At 55.4% G+C, this 18427-nt stretch overlaps 1 protein-coding gene across 11 annotated transcripts in view; it reads right to left on the minus strand.

Moving 5' to 3' along the window:
• Positions 1-18427, minus strand: part of ARSG (arylsulfatase G) — a 164519-nt gene that overhangs the window by 54771 nt on the left and 91321 nt on the right. For 5 of the 11 annotated variants that reach the window (XR_010838173.1, XR_010838172.1, XR_010838174.1 and 2 more), the window contains exons 9-11: positions 13004-13112; positions 6571-6691; positions 1180-1270 (exon numbers count right to left, since the gene is read on the minus strand). Coding sequence is in view for 8 of the 11 variants with exons in the window: in XM_067021164.1 (XP_066877265.1) it covers positions 1180-1270; positions 6571-6691; positions 13004-13112 (321 nt within the window). In the remaining 3 variants the exon portion in view is untranslated. Of the gene's footprint in view, positions 1-435; positions 675-1179; positions 1271-6570; positions 6692-13003; positions 13113-18427 lie in introns of those variants that run through there. The other 6 variants (XM_067021167.1, XM_059048538.2, XM_067021162.1 and 3 more) reach the window with 3 other exon arrangements.

Consider the following 18427-nt stretch of genomic DNA (forward strand, 5'->3'; position numbering starts at 1 on the left):
TGCCGCGGAGCAACTAAGCCCGTGCGCCACAACTACTGAGCCTGCGCTCTACAGCTCGCAAGCCACAACTACTGAAGCCTGTGCGCTTAAAGCCCGTGCTCCGCAACAAGAGAAGCCACTGCAATGAGAAGCCCGCTCGCCGCAGCTAGAGAAAGCCCGCACGCAGCAACGAAGACCCAGCGCAACCAAAACTAAATAAATAAATTCATTTTAAAAAAAGAAATTGAGTTTAAAAAAAATGACTGAATCAAATTGGAATCCACATCAGATCCCAGATTTGGGTGAGGGTTTTTTTTGGGGGGGTGGCGTGGGGGGAGCTTGTTTTTCATTCATTAAAAGAAAGTGTTAGGGTTCCTACCAGATGCAGGATTCTGTGCCAAGCATGTCAAGACAAAACGATCAAAGAGCTTACAGAGACTGAGTTTAGAGAGCTTAAAGCTACTAGAAGAAATAAAAGCTGTACCTGAATGACTGGCGTATACGGCGGAATATGGTAACTACCGGAGTTCTCCATCTCCTCCCCAGCTGGGAAGACGAGAAGGAGTTCTACAATCCAGGTGGCCTTAAAAGCCGAGAGGGATTTTAATCTGGAGGCCAAGGAAAAGGACCGTCGCTCTTGGAGAACTAAGACTAGCAAAGTACAGGGACCCAGGGTGGAGGGAGTCCGAATCCATCTGGAAGCAAAAAGCCATTGCAAGACTTCGAGAGCCATGCTGACCCGCTACCCCCTTTCTAAAATATACGCTTAAGACGACCACAGGGTGAGCCAAGAAGGAGAGAGACTTGGCTTTGCTAAATGGATCTCTCACAATCTATTTTCTGAAACAGTCTCTTGCTTCAAAACATCTCTAAGCTCCCACCTAATGCTCAGCCAGACTCGCATTGAAAGCATAAGCATGCGATGAAATGTTTTCCACGTGAACAAGTGCACAGTGTGGATGTGCTGGACCAGCTCTGAGCTGGCTGGAGATCTAGGCGAACAGCAGAAAGGCCTTATTATGAGCGCACCTGTAGGTGCAAAGGGCCTGGGCGGGGCCCTTGTGTGTGGAGCCCTCCCCCTGGGCCCGGGTTTGGGGCGGCACCATCAGAGATGCTGAGACACCCTGAAAGGGGGCAGCCCACGTCACCCTGGAGGCCTGAGCGAGAGTCCGGCTGGGACAGGGCCCCTCGGTGACTCACCGGTGACGAAGAAGGCCTTGTACCGCTCCAGGCGGACGGTCTGAAGGGCTCCGTCCTCGCCGGCCGCCCCACTGTTGGGGTGAAACAGCACCTGGGAAAGGGGGGCAGGGCTTACAAATAAGAAAACCATGCTAGAGGATCCCTGGAAAGCATTACTTTCTTTTTTCTTTTTTTTTTGGCCGCGCTGCGCGGCATGCGGGATCTTAGTTCCACTGGAGGCGCAGAGTCTTAACCACTGGACCGCCAAGGAAGTCTCGGCATTACTTTCTTTGTCGTGGTCCCTGTTCCTCACCACCTGTCAAACCCACCCTCTGACACCCAGCCCAGCCCCAAACACAGACACAGGCCTGTGGTCTGCACCATCCAACTCCCCGGAGCCTGTGTGAAAGGGGGTCTTTTGCTAGTCAATTAATCGGGGTGGGCTACAAGCTCTGCTTGGGTTCCTAGGCCCAGTACTAGCCATGTCATCTGCAGGGTCCAGTGCAAGATGAGAATGAGAGAAACCTTGTCCAAAAATTAAGAATTTCAACTGTATAGCACAAGGAATTATACTAAATACCCTGTGACAAACCATAACGGAAAAGAATATGAAAAAGAACGTATATATGTGTATAACCCAATCACTCTGCTGTGCAGCAGAAATTAACCCAACATTGTACATCAACTCTACTTCAGCAAAATAAATTTCCTTTTTTAAAAAAATTTTTATTCATTTATTTATCTTTGGCTGCGTTGGGTCTTTGTTGCTGCGCGCGGGCTTTCTCTAGCTGCAGCGAGCGGGGGCTGCTCTTCGTTGCGGTGCGTGGGCTTCTCATTGCGGTGGCTTCTCTTGTTGCGGAGCACAGGCTCTAGGCGCGTGGGTTTCAGTAGTTGTGGCACGTGGGCTCAGTAGTTGTGGCTTACAGGCTCAGTAGTTGCGGCGCACGGGCTTAGTTGCTCCGTGGCATGTGGGATCTTCCCGGACCAGGGCTCGAACCCGTGTCCCCTGTCTTGGCAGGTGGATTCTTAACCACTGCGTCACCAGGGAAGTCCCAAAATAAATTTCTTAAAATGCTATTTTCTTTTAATTACTACCCCCCACACACACAAAAAAAAAAATTAAGAATTTCAAGGTGGCCACAGCACGTGTGCTTTAAAGCAAGCACAGGGTCCTTGTAAGTGCGGGTCCCTCTGTGACAGCAGGGGTCACCCACCCAGGAGGCTGGCCCCCGTCTGAGCCCCACCCCTCAGGGTCAAGATGGGGCCTGGGATCTGCATGTTTTGGAAATATTCCCAGGGAGCCTGACACAGATCGGTGGTGATCCTTGGATCTCTTTGAAAAACGGCTTCTTCAGCATGCAGTCGACTCTCTCTCACGTCAGGGCGTCTCCGTGTGATTTCTCCAGAACTGGGCACGGCCTTCCCTCCAAACACAGATCCCCTCTGACTCCGTGCCACCGCACTCAGACCGAGCAAGTCATCAATGCAGGAATCACCCGCCAACTCCGCGCTTCCACTGCAGGGGGCACGGGTTCGAGCCCTGGTCGCGGAGCTAAGATCCTGCAAGCCAAGTGGCGTGGCCCCCCCAAAAATAAAAAAATAAAAAGAATCACCCTCCAGAATGGAAACACCTAGTTCAGGGTTCCCAAGGACAAGGTTTGGTAGAAATAAATGGCCGGCACCCTTGGCAAGTCGGTGGCTTTGGGCTGGAAACGTAAGGCCGCCTCGGTATGAATCATGACCGATACACATCACTGGAAAGGCGCTTACGTGATTCAAAGTTTCCATGGAGCTAAAAAAAAAAAAAAAAAAAAAAAAGAGAAACATCTGTTGGAGCGGTAAACAGCTGTCCCCCCAAGTTTCCCGGCTCTGAAAGGGTGCCAGCGAGGGTGGGGCCCCTCCCACACCTGCTGCTTCCGTGCTCTCGTGACAGGCCCTGCCGGGTCCCCAGCCAGCGCGGTGACAGCAGGCTCCTTCCAAACAGGAAGAGAAGTCGTAACTCAAAACCCTCACTTCTTCCAACCCTGAAGGAAGCCAAGCCTCTCACCACAGGAGGCTGTTTTGTTTCCTTCTGGAGAGGGCAGGAAGTGGGGGACTTGGGAAATCTATTGTCAACAGATCTAGGGTGTACTCAGACATCCAGGAGATGGGAGCCCAGGCCCGCGGGTTCGAGCCACTGACGCTATGGCTCAGTAACAGAAACAGAGATTCCATAAGTGGCGGCTGCCGTGTGCACGACATTCATTGGGTGTTACCAGGCGCCACTTCCAGAATCCAACAGCCAGCGAAATGGCTTGCTCTCAGGAGGACGGATGGATTCTGGAGAACTCGTATTTGCCCTTCTTTTCCCCTCTGAGGAGGCTGATGATGGCGTTCTTGTTTATATCAACATAGGAAGGAGGTTGGCAAATTTACACATGAATCACAGCTGAAGACATTTCCTCTCCAGAGGACACCCTGTCCGTCCGAATTTCAAAGCTAACTTTATCTTCTGCAAACATGTTGCATCTTCTTGGTAGCCCTTCTTACCTGCTCGCCTTGTTTTCTTTTGTTTTGCTTTTTCAAGCAGGGAGAGTCTCCTTACCTCTCTGGAGGCTGGTGCCTGGGTAGCCTCCCCAGAAGGAGGCGTCTCCCACCCCTTCAGGTCGGGGTGCACAGACCCAGGTCTCCAAAAGCCGTCAGCCTCGTGCCAGCCAGCCGCTCCGGACAGCATCTTCTGCCACTAGGGGGCCTCCCTTATCCCTAAGAGAAGTGATCAGCGGTGCAGAGACCAAGACCCGACTTCCGTTTCTACAACGTATGGTCTCCAGGGATGGACCAAGCATCATATGACCACATAGCCCCAGACTGGCCGTGACAGGGAAGATGCAGAGCCATTAAGAAGCCTTCCCTCGGCTGACAGTTTCTGGACTTGGTCATGGCAACCTGGGGCTGAGGTAGGACTTGACCAGCAGTGATTCTGCAAAACCCTCCAAGTTCCATCGGGGAAGCAGACGAGCCTAGAGCGGGCTGCCTGCCCCCAGGCTGTGCGCCCTCTCCTGCCCGCTCCCCTCTCGCCCTCTGTGGTTGCCCTCGTTGCCTGGACGCAGACCCCTCTAGATCAGAAGCAAAAGGGTCTGCAGGTGCAGGAGGACACAGCATGGCATCAGCGACCCTAGCTGTCTGTGAAGTGGGTGGTGAGACCGCTCAGCAGGAAGCCCTATAGCCCAGCGTTGCATTTGCTTGTAAACCTCTTAGCGCAGGACCTGGGGAGGGTGCCAGGGCTTACGTGGCCCTAGGCTGCTTCAGCTCTTCGACTTTCCGTTGCTCGTTTGCAAAATAGGGAAGAACCCAACCGCTGAGACTTTTTGCATATTGTTTTGAGATGACGGTCTAGGAGTTACTTTGAGCTTCTTGAAACTAGAATGGTTTTCTAAACCAACCCATACTCGAATCTTGTAAGCCCAGCATATACCTAAGGGTGAACACAGCTGTGTTTATTAAAATACGTATGCGTATATGCTGTGGGAACAAATCAATATATTCTAATTTGAGTATTAAGGAATGGTCCAAACAGGTGGCAATGTTCACATCAAAAACAAGGGGCTTCCCTGGCAGTCCAATGGTTAAGACTCCACGCTTCAACTCCGGGGGCGCCAGGTTTGATCCCTGGTCGGGGAACTAAGATCCTGTACGCTGCACCAAAAAACCAAAACCCAAAGGCAGAAAGCAGGCGAATACGTGCACATGTGAGTGTACCCACGTGTATATGTGTGCACAGGTATGTGTATTTCTACAGTCGCTCATATATTTTTCCCTCCTGGCCCTCCATCAGCAGACGCGAGACAATGTACTCCGGTCTCCGCAGCGGCTGAATCTGGGGCCAGCGGCCGCCTACGGCGACCTCTAAGGTGTGTGGACTAATGCTGCAGGAGTCCGGTCCTCTGGGGTGCTGCGCCGGGCCCCCAGGTTCCAGCGCCCACGGGCCTCTACCCTGGAAGGCGCCACCAGAGCTCTGGGCGAGCGGCGAGCAGCAGCTGTGCCCTCCCGGGCCACGGGGTATCCCACACACATCACACGTCCCCACGAAAACCCCAGCCGGTGTCGCGGCTCGTATCTGCCTTTCCTGCCGGTGCCTGGGCCCACCAGCCCCCTGGGGGCCCAGACCAGCAACCGCGAAACGGAAGCTCCGCGCCCGGGAGCTGGCCTCCCCCCCCAACCCCGGGGACGGACAACGTCACAAGGAGCCCGCAGGCCTTGAAGCGTTTCCTGGTGACCCCGATCATTCTGTGCGCGGCTGCGGTCATAAACACGCGGGAGCGCCTCTCCGCTGACGTCGTCGATAACCCCCCAGGGTCACATACCGCGAACTCCCAGCCAGAGGCGGAAGCCACCTTCCTGCTCGGCCGTCCTGCGGGAGCAGCCTCGGCCCGGAAGGCTCTGCAGCTCCAGCGGGTCAGACAAGCCGGGAGGAGCCGTCCTGCTCTAGAGGCCACTCCAAGCATCGTCAAGAAGCCCTGGTGCCCGCTCAGGACCGGTGTGCCGGCCGTGGGAAGAGCAGCTTCAGGAACTGCCCCAGGACATTTGACTCACTTCCATGTGCCCCGCAGTAAAGCCAGAAATAACCCCTTTGATGTGTGGGCCCCTACCTGGGGAGCTGGGCTCACGGGGCCTTCCAGAAGGAGCTCTGGGCTCCGCCGGCCTCCTTCCCTTCTCCCACCTCCTTTTCCTTTTGGCAAAAGTAAAACACACAGAAAGACAGGGAAAGGCCATCCGGCCTGACACTTCCTGGCTGTCGCTGCCACCGAGTGCTTCAGGGCCCCCCGAAGAGGGGACCCTGGGGGCTGGAGAGCCGTGCGTGTGCTGAGCCCTCCAGGACCGGCCCTGCCACCCAGGGCATCTTTCGTTCGGTTGTCTATCCACCCAGTTCTCATTTACTGCAGGCTGGCCAGACGCCAGACCCTGTGTTAGGTGTTCTGAGAATTCCACAGTGAGCTCCCTGACCTTTGGGAAGCTTCCATTCTGGCGGGGGAACCCCACGATACACACAACTCACAGACACAGGCCACGCACCCCACCCACAAAAACGTGCCGCGCGCCTAGGGCATGCCAGAAAATTAAATGACGGTGAGGGGGCTAAAAGTCCTTCGGTATAGGGAATAAGCCCCAATGGACGCCCACCCTACAGCAAAACTGCTGCGTAGAAATCTGGACTGATGAACCGGGCTGACTGAGGAAGAAGAGGGGGAGTGGAAGGACAGGCTCATCCCAAAGGAATTCCCCGCTCGGCGGTCGACAAACTGGGTCTCCAGTGGCCACTTGCAGGCGTCCTCGGGCGACGGCTCTGTTTGCGCAGAGCCAGCCAGACCCCGATGTGGGGCAGGAGCGCCGCCTCGGAGAAGCCCAGGTGGGACACGTATCACCTCCACTTACCCTGTGCCCAGCCTGCGCCCCGCCAAACAGCACCTCCGAGGCATCCAGACCGTCAAAGTGTCGGCCTTGGGGCAGGCTGGCCCCAGCCAGGGCCACCACGGTGGGGAAGATGTCCAGCACGCTGCAGGGAGAGCAAGACAGTGTTGGCCCCAGCTGTCCCCAGGCTCTCTCCCTGGCCGTGCCGGGGTCAAGAGCCGCCCAGACCGGCCCAGACACAGCCCGGCCCCTCTGCATACCTGTCCTGCCTTCGGGCCCCACCTGGATTTCCTACAGGAGCAGCACCCAGCCTCTGCAGCCAGGTGTTGCCTGGGCTCAAATCTCAGCTCGGCCATCTATCTCTCTAGCCCTCAGTTTTCTGTCCTCTAAAACGGGCATGATAGGGGACTTCCCTGGCGGTCCAGTGGTTAGGACTCCACATTTCCACTGCAGGGGGCACGGGTTCAATCCCTGGTCACGGGGCTAAGATCCAGCAAGCCTCGCAGTGTGGCCAAAAAAATAAAAATAAAATGGGCATGATAATAATAGTACCTGCCTCACTGGGTGGCAGTGTGGATGAAAGACAACAAACAGGTAGTGCACGTAGAGGGCCTGGCACTCAGAGTCCTCACTGGATGTCTGTGTTATAATCACTCACAGGGACACCCCTGCACACCTACCTCAGAACCAGGGGGCTCTAATAAAAAGGAATGAAGTAGTGCCATTTGCAGAGACATGGATGGACCTAGAGACTGTCATACAGAGTGAAGGAAGTCAGAAAGAGAAAAACAAATATCGTATAATATTGCTTACATGTGGAATCTAGAAAAATGGTGCAGATGAACTTAGCGGCAAAGCAGAAAGAGAGTCACAGATGTAGAGAACAAACTTATGGTTACCGAGGGGGGAGGGGAGGGAGGGATGAACTGGGAGACCGCGGTTGACATATACACACGACTATGTATAGAATAGATAACCGATGAGAACCTGCTGTAGAGCACAGGGGACTCTACTCCGTGCTCTGTGGTGACCTGAATGCGAAAAAAAATCTAAAAAGGAGTGGATATGTGTCTATGTATAAGTGATTCACTTTGCTGTACACCTGAAACTAACACAGCATTATAAATCAACTCTACTCCGATAAAAATTAATTTAAAAATAGATACATAAAATAAAAGTTAAAAAAAGAACCAAGGGGTTCTACCTGTCACCACCTAGGCCACCGCCCCCCGCTGAGAGGGGACAGTGTGCGACAGGTGTCTGCAAGAGAACACCTACTTCATTTTTCCCACCCTGCGTCTCCGTGTCGCAAAGAGCTAGTCTTTGTCTAGAAGGCCGTCATGTGTGACACATTCCACCCGCTTTCATTTAGCTCTGTTATTCCCGTTACAAAATAGTCAGTGTTCAGGGTGGGGAAAAAGGACAACATCCAGAAACATGAAGGAGCTGCACACACACAGCCCCTCACCCACGTTGGTGGATTCTGTGAACCTGATTTTCTTTGAAGTCACGTGGTACCATTTCCCTCTACTCGAGGGCACATCTCCCTCCAGCCTGCTGTGCTCGGGTCAGACAAAGACTCTTCTTCGGCAAGACCAGAGCTGTTTATCTGAGGGCCAGGCTAACGGAGAGTCGGTGGGACTCGACAGGCCCGCGCGAGGCTGGCCACCCCGGAAAGGAGGGTCCACCGGAGGCTGGGCTCATGGGGAGGCGTCCAGGCCCCACGTGCTGCTTCCCCAGCCCAGGGTCCGGGGAGCGGAGGCTCGCCCCCCAAGATGGGCCGCGGAAGGGACCCGCCACGTGCCCGCCTCCCCTTCTCCTCTGCTCCAGGGCTCTGTCTACAGCCCCAAGCACGATCTCTCCCTCGACTACTGTACAGAACGTCTCTGGTCTGCCTCTGGCTTCCACAGTCCACAGAGCCGGTGGCTTATCTCTCGCGATGCAGGCTCCAGGAGCGGGCACCCCACGCACCTGCAAGTGCAAGAAGTGCGCGGTAAGCGCTTGCGGAGTACAGAACGGTCCAGAAACCTGTCCAGAGTCCAAGGTCCCTGCCACAAATCGGGCAGCCCGGAGGGCTGCAGTGCAGGCTGAAGAGGCCAGGGTGGCCGGCACTGCTGCTTTGGAGCTTTCTCTCTGTTGCACCGCTAAGAGAGGCGTGCCTCCCAGAGGGGTCAGGTCAGTGCCAGAAGAACAGGGTCTGCCTTAGATTTGCTGGGGGGGGTGTGTGTGTGTACATTTTCTTTTCCCGTCTTATTCCTCCTCCGTCATCGTGAGGCTTAGCATCCGCGTTATACAGCACAGACTCTAATGTTCATGGAGTCCTAGTGTCTCAGAATTGGGCAGGAACCTCCAGAGCACAGAGGAAAGCTCGGGTCCGCGAGAAAAGCTTCTGCATCTCCAGGACTTGCCAGTCCAAGCTCAGGCTACCAAAGAGTCCTTCCCTACGTAAAGGAGGAAACCAAGCCCCCAAGGGGAGCCCTGCAGGAAGGAGATCCTCCCGGGACACACAGCCCCAGACCCCGGGCCCCTGCGTGAACTTGGAGAAAGCATCAGTCCTGCAAAGGCTACCAAAGGGACCCCGCTACTCCAAACCCTCCCTAAGAAATTGGTCCCGGGGGTCTTGGAAAACTTGGGGAAAGAGACCAAAAAACCCCAAACCTAACTTTCAAGTTTCCACAGTTCATTCTAATACCTGGGAAGGCGCGTTCCGACTTTCACGGAACCTCAGTCCGTTTGCCTTTGTGGTTCCTTATTCCATATAAAATACTCAAAATTATATTTTACAATTCTGTTGACATAAAGATCATATAAATATATGAGGAGGAGATATCGAGCCATTTTTCTTCAACCTGAAAGTTTCTGGGTTTTCTTCTGGTTTCAAAGACAATGAAAAGGTCGCGTGCGCCCAGCACCGCGCCTGTGGCCCCGACGGGCGAGTGGGCCTCGGGTTTTCTGGAGGCTTGGTTACGAGAAGGGCCGTCGAGAGCCTGCTCGCGAACGGGCAGGCACGGCGACGCGGAGGAACGCCATCTGAGGGGGTCGGCTCCGGGGGGGACCCACTGCAGGTTCTGTTGCCCCCACGGGAGGAGATTTTCTTCACGCAGCTTCAGCCAGCCCAGGGCGCTGAAGGCTATTCAGAGAAAGTATGCATATTTGTGTTTTTCTCCCAGGAACTGCCAACAGGACCTGCGTGTGGGGGCTGGGCGATTGCGAGGAGGATGCGGGCAGCTGCAGGGCCGCGAGGGGCCGGCCTGGACCTCAGGGCTCCTGTCGATGGCTCCGGGGTGCTCGCTGGGGTGCCGGGGGCGGAAGGGAGGCTGTTTTTCCTAGAAGCGCGGACATTACACCTGGGAAGCGGCCGGTGCGCTCTGAAGATGGGAAGTGAGAAGGGCCAGGGCTGCTGGAGTGTAGACCGGGGTGCAAGGGCCTGGACGCCGGGCCTAGAGTGAGGGAGAGGAGGGCAGAACCCCTCCAGACCGTGGAAGAGTGGGAACGGTCCTGGGACGTGGCGAGCGAGCTCTTTAGCCTCTGGCTGTAAGTTCCCGGTGACACCAACCCACAGGACAGCGGCGTGAGCGACATCTCTTTGCAGATCCTACCTCCGGGACTCGGTGCTGGGCCTCAAGACGGCCCAGCACCAGCCGAATGCGCCTCCACGTAACTGCCTGCCTTGGGGATATGGGAAGACAGCCTCGGGGGCCCCCAGCGGGCCATCCGCTCTCCAGGCGAAACAGACCTTTACTGTTTCTCAGAGGAGATCACTGCGAGACCTCCGTACCCTCTAGTCGCTGCAGGCTGTGGCCCCAGGAATCTCCAAGCCAGAGTTCCTCCGTTCTGAACAGAGACGGGGGCCTCCCGGCTCAGATGCAGAGCAGACCCCGCCCCTTTCTGTACACGACCAAGAGAAATCACTTGAGAGCCGTGGCTCTCAACCAGCATGAGTCTGTCCTCCCCAGGGGACACTTGGAGCCGCCCGGGGGCGTTCCGGCCGTCACAGCTGGGGCTGGGGGAGCCACGGGCGTCCAGTGGGTGGAGGCCAGGGATGCTAGTAAACATCCTTAAATGCCCAGGACACCCTCCACCGAACGGTCCAGCCCGAAACGTCAGCAGTGCCAAGGTTGAGATACCCCGCTTTAGAGTTTTGGGATCCAATCACCAGGCCCTTTTCAGACGTGCTGCCCTCCCGAAGGGACGTCAGCTCCTCAACAACAGAAGGCTTCTGTCCGACGAACCCATTCTTACATCCCCAGTCCCTGGAGCCGTGCCTGACCCATAACTGGACCCCACAACTCGTCTCCGTTGGAGAAATGAATTTCCTCCGTTCTACAGTTGTGTCCCTGGGCTTCGGGGTCAGGGCATCTGTAAGACCTTTCTTTGGATCTCACCACGTCACCTCGGTGCACACCTGATGGTTAGCACACTAGTTACGTCTAAAGGTAAACCAAAGGGATTGGTGTCGACCCCTTCTCGCCTGACCCCCTAACACACCTTTCTACTTTTTCTGTACTCAGGTGAGTATTCGTATCAACCTGTCTACTCTCTGGTGTCCGTAATTCCTTAGGCGCTGGGATATTGGTTTAAGGGATCCTGGCCTCAGCTCAGAGCGGCTGAAGGGGGTTATCTCTGGTCTGGAAGGAGCCGTATATCCTCTGGGGAATAAAGTAGTAGACGAAGTGATAGAAGAGGTGGCCCGGTACCTAATACGTGGGGGTGTCTGGCTGGGCTTCCAAGAACATGAAGCGCCACAGCATCAGGTTCTTGAGTACGCATCGCACCAGCCCCCTCCAGAGGGCTGTGGCCCTGACGGAGTCCGCGCAGCCACGGCGCTCCGCCCAAGTCTGCTTGCTGTGGAGTCACGTGAGAAAACACCAAGAGGATGCACTGTACGGAGACAGACTGTCCTGCTGCAATCAGGACCAATGTAACACCGAAAGTACCCTAAGAGGGGCTGATCTGGTGTAGCGGTAGTGTGCTGGTAAAACTCCCAGCAAATGTTACCTCGTACCGAGGCTGGCTTCCTTTGGACACTCACCAAGATAGCCCCTAAGTCAGCTGTCACCTCTGAAGCCCGGCACTTTCAACAAAACGAGGCGATTTTATCACGGAGCCGCGGTTGACTGAAGGTGAGAACGCCGTTCTCAACTGCGAAGCACGAGCTTGGTCTCCGGTGATGTCACCTGAGAGACGGCGCGTCCAGCCCAGCCCGTGAACCCTTGGCCTGGCTGCAGCAAGTCAGGCCCATAAAAAGCAGCCCGCCTGGCCCTCTTCCCGGCCAGCCTGACATCACAAACTCCAGCCAGAGCTCTTGTTGTCACGCCTGCTGGCGGCACCCCGTCCCCACCCCCACCCCCGACTGTACGGGGCTGACCGGGAGTTCCTGGGGGCCCAGAGGCTGCCGGGGACAGTGCGGACTCACCCCTGACTTTGGCTGTCACCGCCGTTTACCCTTCCCTTCCCCCGCGCGTCAGTCTCCCTGCCTCCCCCCGTCACCTCCCCTCTGGGATGCTCGAGGAAACCAGTGAAGCCTGCTTTCCCCTCCTGGGCTGTGTTCTCTCGGCCAGAACCCACCTGGTGAACGGGGGAGGACCTTTGGGACTAGGAAATTAGTCTTTAACCAGAATAAGCCCTCTGAGCCTGTGAGCAAAAAGCACCTGTGTCTGCAGAGGGGCCCCCCTCGCCCGTGGATTCAGGGCAGAACCACGGAGAGGATGGGCCCTCCGGGCGAGTGAGAAGCCCTCGTTTTAAGTCATGGCTGCAGAGCTGCGTGGTGTTGCTTTCGGGACGGCACGCCACAGCCAAGTTCTGTGCCAAGGAGACGGCCTCCGGGGCCTCTGCCTGAATAAGGAGATCCGAGTGGTCGTGAGATGTGCTCACGTTTACAATCGTCCTTCCTTGTAGAAGCTTCTTTGCCAGAGGCAGGAAGAAGATCGTCACCCAAGGATTCATCCTTTCCTTCCCAGCCCGGTGGATCCAGCTTCCTTCTCCCTCCCGTCGGGGGCACGTCAACACCTAGACCCCCTTCTCGTGCCACCGGATGACCAGTGACGTGCTTGACGGAGCCACCCCCGGGACCCCGGCCCTACCCCCCGAGAAGGGATCCTTCGGGCCCGACAGACCCACTCCCGCACCCCCGTCAGCTGGGCCCAGGCCAAACGTGCTGAGGACGCTCCTGCCTTTTGCAGGCACCCTCTCCTCAGTGCACACCAGCACGACCCAGCACCCACGGCCGCCCAGCACCCACGGCCGCCCAGCGCCCGCTTCCCGGAGACAGCCCCCCAGAGGACGGCTTGCGAAGTGTCCCACTGCACTGCTGCTACGGGCCAGTTCCGCGCTGCCACCACCCGAGCTCGGGGGGGGATCTGGGGACACCCGGCCGGGGCGGGTGATGCCTGAGGTCTCTAGCCACGCAAGCAGCCGTGGCTTTTTCCCACATCTCAAGGTAGTCTGGGTCTCGTACCTCAGCAAAGCCGTGCTGGTGGCGTTGGCGGGGACCCTGCCGGGCCAGTAAGCCAGGGCCGGGACTCGGTGCCCGCCTTCCCAGGTGGTCTGCTTGGCTGCGCTTCCCCCTGTGGGAAGAGGGGACACGGTTGGTTCTCTGGGAAAACAGCCCTTCTCCACGGGGACTCTCTAAGAGCTTCTGATAATTCCAACAAAGGGATGACTTCCTGTAGCAACGAGCTATTTTTATTCATGGAGTTAATCTCTTTCAATACGGGCTTTTATTTTACCGGATTCAACCCGCGTAACTAGCTGTGTCCATCCCTCTCTAGGGAATCACGTCACTTAATTTCGTCACATGCCACTTTGGCCACTTCAGAGTCTCTGGCTTGTTTACGGACTGGCGTCAGTCCTGTGCGCCTGAGACATAGTAGGCGCTCGACACCTACCTGCTGAATGAATGAATGAATGAATGTGTCTTCCTACAGATCATGTTTAGGATGGAAACATAAAACTATCTGAAATGAGGTAAAGGCGGAAATTCCCCCAGTTATTTGATCTGCCCAACAACTGGTCTGGCACAGGTTTTGTTGTTGTTTTCTGTTCGCTCTGCTTTACTGTTTCTGTTTTCCTTTTTTTGTTGGATGAATGAGCTCTTCCGATGTTGTGGTAGCTCCGACCTCTTGCCTCTCGGGGGGCGGTAAGAACAATCTACGTGCAATCTACGACTTTCCACTGGGTAATGAAAGGAATTATTTTTGTAACCACCAAGTGAAAAGTGACCACCAGAGTAACGGCGACCCGCGGGCTGGAAGGGACGAGGTCACGCTTTCCGGAAACAGCCTGAGCGCGTGCTGCGCTGCATTACCCCTGACCGTGCCCGTCCCTCCCACACACACCCGACCTCACCCCAGCTGAGCCAGGAATTCCACACGGTTAGCGTGTAGAGAGGCTTTCCAAGGCAAACGCTGTGTGTGTCTCACACATACCATGGTCACGCGACATCCTGATGTTTGCCTGGCGGGAACGACGACGGGGAGGGAGGGGGCGAGAAGACCGAGGCTGCCGTCACTTTGCACTCACCCTGCAGCAGACGGAACCTTTGATGTCCCCGGGGGGGCCCCCCCCGGCACAGCACAGTGACACCAGAAATGCTCGGCATTCTTGGAATTTTCTCATAACCAGCTTTGGAGTCCCCCCCGAGGGTTGAAGTCAGAAAGGATACACAAAACAACTCACGTCTATGGACCGTTTATGTTTAGGGGTGGGGCTCTTGGAACCAAGTGCGGTTGTGTGGGGGGGCCGAACGGGAACCCTTCGACTTGGCCCAAGATGTCTCAAAGACCTTCTTCCGGTCCAGAGCCACGCCGGCCACAAATACCTAGAGCCGACTCCCAATTATTCACGCATATGGAGCAGAGACCCCAGAGCTACAGGGAGGATAAATTGCACTCCCACGTGGCCTTGGAATGCATGACTTATGCTTCAGCTGAAGGCCAAGGAGCAGGCAGGGAGCATCTGACATTGCACGTGTGGGAACTCTGCAGATAATCCTCCCCACCACCCGTGAGGGGCGTTTCTATGGAAGCCTGTGGAATCGGTGGGTGAAAATACAGAGTCCATTCATTTGCAAGTCCACGGAGCACAAAATTCAAACGAACTTGCTTAGCCTTTGAGGCCAGATGCTAAGGAAAAGTGAAGGTTTCAATTCGAAGAAACAAGCCAATGGTTCTGAGGGTCGACCAGAAGGCCCAAGCTGGGGGCTTGTGCTGTGTTAGGGCCATGGGCGCCAGAGTGCAGAGTCGGCGCCAGGATTGCGTTTCTGCCTCCAGGGCGTTTACAGAAGGGTACACTAGCCCCTAATTAATAAATCTGCTCCTTGGTCTTCACCACTAGGTGTTCTGCTCATTTGCCATAATCGTTTTGTACTGTTCTTTTTCAGACGATTAACTTTCCTAATTCGTTTTCAGAGAAAAATCTGTCAATGCATTTGCCTTATTTCAGCAGAGAGCTGAAAGCTGGAGAGGGTAGAAGGAATTCGGCCAGTTACAAAACATGTGTATGTCAACACAGTGGACAGTGCCCTGCAGAGAATCAGGAACGGGGACAAAGAGAGGAAAACGTTGGCTGAGAGAACCGGCTCCGTGTGGACACTTGGGGTGCGGAGAGCAGTCCCTCCTCTATGTCGTCAAGACTGGCCGGCTGGTACTTGGCTGTACCTTGGGTTCTGGCTTTACCAGAAAGACACAATTATATATTCCAGCCGTGCCCACAAGCCCTGTCCTCAAAAGGAATTTATCTTAAAAGAGTCCAGAGTGTGGGTGAGCAATTATAAAAAATATATCCCCCAGAGCGTGGACACCTTCTCACTCCAAATTCCAGCATCTCATTGGCACTGCTAGGGGTGGGCCAACTTTAAAAGATCCGCTCGGCATTCTCTGTGGGTCCCCAGGGTTGATGCCTGGTAACCAAGCATCTGATTATCAGAAACATCTAACAGTGCTTGTTGGGGTTCCTCTGCACCAGCAGACACTGAAACCCACAGCAGCTGGCCCTGGTCCCCGGATGCTCTTCAGTGATACCTGCTCCTACTAATGCAAACTCATCCTCCGTTAGCCACAGTAATAACAGCAACAATAATTTCTGCTATTGATTGAGCCCTTCCTAAGCACCAAGCTAAGTGCACCTACCTACAATGCTCAGTGCTTCCCGGCATCATCTCCCTTAATCCTCAGGACAACTTTGTGAGCTAAGCCCTGTTATCCTCATTCGTCAGATGAGAAGGTTGAAGCTCAGAGAGGTTAAGCAATTTGCCCGAGGTCACACAGCAAAGAAACACTAGAGTCAGGATTTGAATCCAAGTCTAACCGCATGGCCAGCACCCTCAGCCGTTAAACCTTCTAGGACCTTTTAGGACAGCGGTTCCCATCCCCGAATGCATATTCGAATCACTAGCTTTTAAGAAATACCCATGCCAAGGTCCCTTTCCCAGAGAACTGTGATTTAAATTGGCGGGGGGGGGGGGGGGCGGCCTGGACACCAGTACCTTGTAAAGCTCTCCTGGTGAGTTAATGCCCGGCGCGCCCGCTCCAGGCCGAGGGTGAAGAGAGCAAAGGAGCAGAGTCTGAAAGCGGACACAACGCATTCTGAAACTAACTGTAGCTTATGTGCTTTTTTTAATGACAGGTTTTATACGGCCCACAGCTTTATAACTTTACGCCACCGGAGCGTGAATGTGACCCTACACGTTATAGTGAGTGAGAACAATAGCTAAGTCCACAAAGTCAAATGGGCAGTTTTTAATGTCAAAAGCTACTCGTCAGTTGAGAGCAACCTTCCTACTTCGATCAGAGGCACTGGCACATCAAAAGGGTCCATTGCGCTTGGCTTTCTGTTGAGAAACGCAGGTCCGACGGTCATGAAAATGCACTTCAGTGCACTTGCGGTTAGTTATGACTCTAATTAAGGCAGAACCTCTTACTTAAAGCCATAAATATTTAGCCTTGGCAACCCCAATATAAACAGAGCCATGATTCATGAAACCGCTCGCCTGCTGTTCCCCGGCTGTAGAACGAAGTGCCACTCCACGATGCGTGGAGAAAAGGGCAGCCTGAGGAAGGCTCACCACGACCTACGCTTAGGAACAGGGGTCCCTCCCAGAAAGGACCCACAGGTGATGCTCGCCTGAGTCAGAAAGGCAGTGTGGCTAACACAGAGGCTGGCAAACTTCTTAGTGCTTGGAGCCGCCAGAAGGACAGCAGAGATGCCGATTTAGTAAGTCTTGGGTGGGGTCTGATTCCAAGTCCTTCTGACACCAGCCTCTGAGGACCAGAAGGTGAGAAGTCTTAGTAAGGTAAATGGGAGGGCGCCTTGTCACGGTGAGGCCTCGAGCAGAATTCTTAAGGTCACTGCATGTCCATCTCCTCAGCCGTGGAGGGGCAATGACTGTGCGGATCTCACGGGATGGTGGAAAAGTTACGTAAGAGAATGTATATCAAGTTCCAAGCAAGGTCCTTTGGCCTAGTGCCTGCCACGGAAGCACCCAGTAAATGCCATCCAAAGACACCCCAAGCAAAACAAAAACAAAACAAAATTACCTACAGATAGAAAACAGCAGAGGCTGCAACCTGGCAAAACATGACACTGAATTCAGCCCCCTGACAGTTTGGTTTGGCACGAACCGTATTTCTTTTTAAACTACATTTGAATGCCATTAGTCAGAGCCCTCGAGCCGATTTACCGAGTCCCCAGTGCTGGCCGCAATGGACACAGACAAAGAGTTGTTCGTTTATACTACCTGCCTGGCCCCTCGAGGCATTTATATTCGTGCCTCGGATGGAACACGCGTGTTCCGAGGACCACACGTTCTATAACCCTCTAAAGAAGCAGGCTTCGTTTCTAAATATAAATACATGCCTCTGCCAAGGTTGCCCGGAGCGCACACACTAGTTTTCTAGAAACACAGGGCAGCCAGGCCTCTGCTGGGGCCAAGGTCTCTGGCGGCCCCGAGTGTGGGGATAGAGACTTCCAAGCCCAGCAGGGGACATCATTTGACTTCCACTGGGTCCCCAGTATCTTGCCCTGCCCCCAGCCGGGGCCGAGAGCCCCTCCCTTGCCCCTCCCTCCCTCCCCCAGTCCCCCCCAGCCCCGACCCCTCTCCGTCCCCCCCGCCCCCAATGGACAGAAGGCCCAGGATGTAGAGCACGCTTCCCAGCGGGAAAGGTTATGTAACCACCTGATAGCATCAAGTTACAACCAAGGTCTCCTAGAAGCCAAGGATGCCAAATTCAACAGCATGTTTCCTCATCACCAGGGGGGAGGAAGGAACAGTTCTGCTCTTCAAATAAAACAAGAAAAGATTTTCCAGACAGAGGAGCCGTCAGTTAGGGGACAAACAAGGTGTTGGTGCTGTCCCGGAGAGGAAATCGGTCTGGAGCAGGGAAGGGAGGGCCGGTGGCTGGGAAGCAGGGGGGCCGCGGGGCCGGGGTCAGCAGCGGCCCTGCTGTGTCCCCCGGTCCCCGCTTCGCTCTCTCCTCAGCCCTACAGGGCGCAAGCCAAGCCCGGTAGAGCATCCTCTCTCCAGCACGGGATGAAGGGATGACTGCAGGAGACGCTGCCTCATCACATCAGCTGAGCAAAGCAGCTCAGCCAGGAGAGGGGGCGGGGGGCGGCCCGGGGGCCCTGGGAACAGGGGAAGGCGGCGTGTGGCCTGACGGATGCGCTGGGCCGGCTGTGGGGAGAAAGAAGCAGGGCTCTGGGCGCTGCTTGCACGGCTCCATCGCGAAAACACCGACCGTCCTCTCTCTCTCACCAGCTCCGGAGACTGGCCCCGTTTACAGCGGGATACACAGGCATCCCGCTGGCGAGGGCCCTGCTCGAAGAAGAGCAGGTGGTCCAGAGGGACCCCCGGCCCCTCCCCCGTGGCCCGGGCCCCCTGGCCATG

Source organism: Kogia breviceps, chromosome 19, assembly GCF_026419965.1.
Source record: "Kogia breviceps isolate mKogBre1 chromosome 19, mKogBre1 haplotype 1, whole genome shotgun sequence".
Lineage (NCBI taxonomy): Eukaryota > Metazoa > Chordata > Mammalia > Artiodactyla > Physeteridae > Kogia > Kogia breviceps.